The sequence below is a fragment of the Bison bison genome, unplaced genomic scaffold (genome assembly GCF_000754665.1).
Source record: "Bison bison bison isolate TAMUID 2011002044 unplaced genomic scaffold, Bison_UMD1.0 scf7180017864490, whole genome shotgun sequence".
Taxonomy (NCBI): Eukaryota; Metazoa; Chordata; class Mammalia; order Artiodactyla; family Bovidae; genus Bison; species Bison bison.
In genome coordinates this window covers 9,592,863-9,599,185 of record NW_011495049.1, presented here as the reverse complement: position 1 = coordinate 9,599,185, position 6,323 = coordinate 9,592,863, and the positions used below count along the sequence as shown (strand labels likewise).

General features: G+C 38.9%; 1 protein-coding gene across 1 annotated transcript in view; it reads left to right on the top strand.

The window, feature by feature from the left end:
- Positions 1-6,323, top strand: part of HAPLN1 (hyaluronan and proteoglycan link protein 1) — a 77,709-nt gene that overhangs the window by 37,936 nt on the left and 33,450 nt on the right. Inside the window, exon 2 of the mRNA XM_010863385.1 lies at positions 5,277-5,402. Within this exon, the coding sequence (XP_010861687.1) occupies positions 5,303-5,402 (100 nt within the window). The 5' untranslated portion in view covers positions 5,277-5,302. The remainder of the gene's footprint in view (positions 1-5,276; positions 5,403-6,323) is intronic.

The following is a 6,323-nucleotide window of genomic DNA, read 5'->3' as shown; positions in this document are numbered from 1 at the left end:
TTCTGGTTTCCTCAGTGTGTATGCCCAGCAGTGGGATTGCTGGATCATAAGGCAGTTCTATTTCCAGTTTTTTAAGGAATCTCCACACTGTTCTCCATAGGGGCTGTACTAGTTTGCATTCCCACCAACAGTGTAAGAGGGTTCCCTTTTCTCCACACTCTCTCCAGCATTTATTATTTGTAGACTTTTGGATCGCAGCCATTCTGACTGGTGTGAAATGGTACCTCATAGTGGTTTTGATTTGCATTTCTCTGATAATGAGTGATGTTGAGCATCTTCTCATGTGTTTGTTAGCCATCTGTATGTCTTCTTTGGAGAAATGTCTATTTAGTTCTTTGGCCCATTTTTTGATTGGGTCATTTATTTTTCTGGATGGGAGAAAATAATAGCAAATGAAGCAACTGACAAACAACTAATCTTAGAAAAAGAGCAATTTTTAAAAGTTGAATTAATTTAACCTAATGAAAAAGTATACTTTGGCACTCTCTTGTCTTCTCTTTTTTTCATTTCACTGCACCACTGACCATGAACCCACCTCTAACTAGATCAGACTTGCTAGCAAGGAGGAGGAGATTCAGTCTATAGTAGAATAATTCTGTCCAATGAGATGCTACGGTTTGTTCAGTTTCTAGCAACCTTTGTATTGATTCTCATAATTTGTAAACTAAATTTCAAGTGCTAAATTGAAACCTGGTCAATTTCATGATGCCCTCAATGGAGGAACAAACTCTTCAGCATCCTCCACATAATAACACAACAAATAATACACAACATAATAACATAGCAAACCAACTCTTCAGCATCCTCTACGTGAATAACACATGTGATCTTTATAAACTGCATAGAAACTCCCTTCTTAGCTCCCTTAGTCTTGGTAAGTACTTCTCCCAGGTCCAGTTTTAAATTCACCCTTCTTGGCACAAAGGATCGTTCTGGGTGCTGGGCATGCAGTGAGAAAAGCATTCTGACTTTGGACATGCACACATCTACGCCAACAGTGCTGTGATCAGTGCTATGCCTACAACCCAGTGAGAGAAGGCTGGGGAGAGGCACTCCAGCTTGTATGAATCCTTGAAAGAGCTATGAGAGCTGCTGGCATTCCTCAGGGTACCAGGACACCCCCAGTGATGGTGGTGGATTGTGCAGGCTCTAGGGTCACATCAGACTGTCCAGATCCTCAGCTTCTCATTTGACATGATGGGGAATTTGCCACACTGACTCATTTCCAGAACTGTAAAATGTGTATACAAACAGATTGACTTCAATTTGGTTGTTCTGAGATATAACAACTAAATGGGTGAAGCTTCAAGGACAGTACAGTCATCCCTAGGTGTCCTCGTGAGAATTGGTTCCAGAATGCCCTGTGGATACCAAAACTGACAGATGACAGATGTTCAAGTCTCTATATAAAATGGAGTGGTATTTGCATATAATATAGGCACTGCTGCTGCTGCTGCTAAGTCGCTTCAGTCGTGTCCGACTCTGTGCGACCCCATAGACAGCAGCCCACCAGGCTCCCCCGTCCCTGGGATTCTCCAGGCAAGAACACATCCTCCCCTAATTTTAAACTCTAGATTACTTACAATACCTAATATAATGTAAAGGCTACAAAATAGTTGAAATTAAAGTTCTGCTTTTCAGTACTTTCTGGAATTTTTTTTCCAAATATATTTGTCCTGACATTGGTTGAATCTGAGGATGTAAAACCCACGGATACAGAGGGCCCACTGTAATAGTAGTTCAGGAAATATGTGGCATTACCTCTCAAGACACAGAAAATGGCATAATGCTTTCCATTTGGTTTTATTTCTCCATTGTCTAATTAAATAATAATTTTAGCATAGTAGGTATTTAAGAAATAGCAGTTAGCCACTTTGTTACTAGACTGTTAGTTTATCTCTGTGTCTATAAAACTAAGAGACTTTTAAGTTGGCTAGATATCTTGCTTCTAAATAGTAGCTCAATTTTCAAGCAGAACTGCAAAATTGCAGTCCTATGATGTCTGTGACTGTGAACACAGACATTTCCATATGAACTCATCTTGAAGCTGGCTGCAGCATCATGGTTCCAAAGTTTGGTAGCCTGTAGAAGGAGACCATCAGTGTGTGAGTTGCAGGTGAACTAAGAATGCTAAATCAAGGCCAACAATAACTGGTTGTATACAAGCTCCCAAATTTTCTAAATTTTGCTCCTATAAAAAACTGAAAAATTTTAACCAAAAATATCTAGACATTCAGAGAAAACATTACAAACGCAGACTAGCAGGTCTCCTTTGAGGCTCAGCACATAGACAGCTGGCAGAGCCCTCGTCCTCGTGAACCTCAGTCTAGTGTGCAATGCCTCATGTGTACCTGCAGTTTGCTTAGACATCTGAAGATTGTGTCCCTAAAGCTTTCTTATATTTTTTCATGTCTTTTGGTAAGACAGCTGTTATACCAGCAGAGTAACGAAGATCATTTCCACTTTCTCCTACCTGGACTGCATTAATGCCAGTGTGGGGTACTTGCACTGATATATGCATTTATTCTAATCACAAATCACTGAAGATGTGAAATGTCCTCAGCTATTTTAATTAAAGATGGTGTGTGTGTATGAACACATATTTGTGTACCCACATGTCTGCGTACCCACACATGAGCCACCGTGGCAGTGTTCATGGCACCAGCATGGTATTGTAAATGAGGCAGGGCAGAAGCAGGCTAAGAAAAGTGCCATCTGACTCCTCATTATTCTTGGGGGAAAAGTTTTATATTCACATATAACACAAGTCAAAGGTTTAACAGCATAGTAGCTTCCAGTAAAAGAGCCTAAATAAAAAAGGTAACGAAACAAATAAGTAGATTTCTCTTTCAGAAAAATAAGTGCAATTCAAAATAGGTGCTGCTTTTGCCTGAAGGAAACACAAACATTGCTGCTTTCTTAGATATGTGACCTCCAGCAAGGTGACTGTGTCAGGAAGAATGGAAGCTTGTGTTTCACAGTATTATTGTAAGGACTGCATGCGCCAGTATATGCACAGTGCTTAGCAGAGCACTTGGCAGATAACAGACATTCAATGAAAAGGAACCTCTTTTATTATTATTATTTATCTCCAGCACTGTCTATCCCACCCTCCCCCCAGGGATGTTTGCATTTTAAAATTGGGTCATTGGATAGTTTATATCATAACACAGTGGAATGAATTCTTAGTGTTATAATTTTAATACTATGATATGGAATTAAAGGAGATAAATTTATGTGTAATAAATCTTAGGAAAAATGAGAACAAATTAGGATGACTTCTGTGGTAGGATGCATAACTGTGTGTGTGTGTGTGTGTGTGTTGTGTGTATACTTTCCTTGAGAGGAAAGTATACAACTCTCTACAAGTTATACTATAGATGTTCAATTTAATGTGAAAGATAATATAGCAAATTCTCTGCCTCGGCTCATCGTGACCGTTCTTTGAATGTATTTTTAAATGCTCACTTGTATGTTTTTCTCATACCCTCTCTTCCACAACTCCCCCTCTCCTCTGATTCCCATGTCAAGCAAGAGAGCACAGGGCACCTTGTGTTCCAGCTGGCCTACTATCTTATGTGTGTGTCTGTAATTGTGCCAATTATATTCCAAATTCCAAAAGGTCACCTTTATTATATATTTTCACCCAAAGGATTATTCCGGACTGAAAATATTTCCAGGTAATATTTCTTAACAGTATTCCTATAGGCAAAAGTCAGTAGCTTCAAAAAAAAAAAAAAACCATTTCCCAAAAAACCTCAGAGGAACAAGCAAGTAAACTTCTGAAAATAAAATCAGTAAATCAGATAGAATTTTGAAGGTGGCAGTTTTTGTTTCTTGGGAAAGTAAGTTTCTCAATTTGCTCATCGACTATCTTCTTTCTGTGACATAATGAAAAGAAAAGGCTTAAAGCAAACACTAGAGACTGAAGTCGGAGCATCACGATGATTTTGAGAGGAGGAAACAGGGAGGGGCTGAGGTCCCAAGAGGGACCTGGTGACGTCTGTGATTAGGGCATTAGGCTCTGGAGAAGAGGCTGGCCTGCAAAGACCTCCAGGAACGGACTCGGAGCTCTTTAATAAGTATTCCAGGGAGTCAGGCTTTCCTGGAAAAAACAAATTAGTGTGAGAAGCCAGTACTGTGCAATTTCAGTTTTAAAAATAGCCAAGTATTGTTAAGGCTTCTGTGTGCGTGAGAGGAAAAGAAAGCCCTTCTAATATCTGCCTCAGCTTCCACATTAAAACAGAGGAGCTACACTGAAATTCTTGCCTGGCAAATACTCCAAAGGTCATCTGGTGTGTATTATTTGGGATCACTTTTTGATCCTTACAATGACAAAGTTTGTGGGGATTGTGTCCCTTTTTATCAAATTGGTCTTGAATGAGGATAGCCAGGCAATGGCTCTGCCGCTGTCACTCAGGACCAGAGCTGTCCCTGGCTGTCTATTTCAGCTCTTCATTTGCCTAATTGCCCTGCGAGGTTGGCAGGGATGTTCCCTGCAGCCAAGGCTCTGCTGACTGCAGAGACCCTACCTGGCACTCCAAGTTGATGCGTCAGCATTTCAGGTAGAAATGAATGAAAATCAATCAGGATGACTGCAGTGATAGCATGCACAATTCTAACCTCGTTTGTCTCTAACTTTCAATTATTCACCATAGACCCAAGCAGTGTTTAAGATGGTGAGTCTGTAACAAATGTGCTGCTTCTATTTAATCAGGCATTTTTTGTGTGTGTCCTCTTTTCTTTTTAGAACAAGCAAATCTAATCTGCTTAGAAAGCCATATATAAAATGAATGATGATGTCAAGTTTCATGCAAATATTCTTTATTTGCCCTGGCTTAATATTCAGTTACAAATTAAACTGGGTGATAAATATTCATAGGTAGCTATATCAAATTGTTTTATTAACTTGTACTTCAAATTCAGAAGTTTAAATGGTTTTGCTTTTTAAGTCTGTTTATATCTTTGTCATATCTCTTTTAACTTGCTACAACTCTCTATATCAAAACTATACTGTTCTAAATAAATTTTTAGATTTACAACTCTGTAAAGATAGAGTTAAACACTGTTTGGACTCTGACTACATAAGGGAAACTGGAATTGTTCAAAGCTGCAGTCTTCAGCTCCCAAAGACAGCTACAGTAACTTTCTGAGCAGATTGGGTTAAATATTTTTACAGACCCATTCTAGGATGATAAGGCAGTAAAAGTTGTGCAGTGCAACACTCCAAAGGGTTCCAAATCTCACAAGCCTCTTTGTATGTGATGCTCTCACAGTGAAGAAGATTATTTGGGCTACAAAGATGAAGAGTCTACTTCTTCTGGTGCTGATTTCATTCTGCTGGGCTGATAATCATTCAGACAACTATACTGTAGATCATGACAGAGTTATTCATATCCAAGGTAAGAAAACGCAGCTTCTCTTGTGAAAGTTAAATCCATTTCAAGTTACTTAGAAATGTTAAGTGATTTCTTAACATTTATGTTAGTGCTTCTCAATTTTAGTTCTGCTGCATTGACTTTTTCTTTTCCTTTCTGTTAATTGGTGAACATGCTCCCTGGCTTTTGAATGCTATTGCATTACAGTAGAGCTAAGAATCAGGGACAATTAAAGTGGATTGGCTTAAGAATATCCAACTGCAGGGAGCTGATGCAATTGTTCAAGGCTTTTCAGTTGCTATCTTCTAAGCAGAATGCAGGGAGAAAGTTCATTTAAAGACAGGGCAAAAGCAGGGAGAAATAGAAGTAAAACTTACACGTAAGGTCATTCTGTTAAGAGTCATCACGAAAAACAACATGAAAATGAGTCAGACAAGCTAAGTTTCAGGAAAAAGAACTTACCCTATTAAAATCTCCTTCGGTAAAGCCTTAGTTTCCACAGAGCAATGTTTTGCCTGCATGTTTCTTTTCAGCTCAGCTGAATCCTAAACCTGGGAGCTGTAGCAAGATTTGAGGCTGCAGTACAATGCAGCTATTTCCTCAGCCCCAGCTTCAGATGAGGGACATCCTGCATTAAGAAAGCTAAGAGACTTATGCAATAAGAAAAAGATAGTTCCAAAGGAGCTGGAATGTCTCTCTTTGCCCTTGTATGCTGAATATTTAAAATAAGAATTACAGAATTTAACAGTTTAAACATATGATGATAGGAATTTTAGATGAAGTCAGTTTGGGGACCAGAAACATTATAAGTTTGCTAAGAGAAATAAAACATTGAGAAGATATAACTCAATATCTTCAAGGTCAAAAGTGCAGTCTCAGAAAATTGCATCCACTGTTGAAAAGTATGACTTGGGAAGGTCAAATGATAGTGTAGGTCTGGCTAGA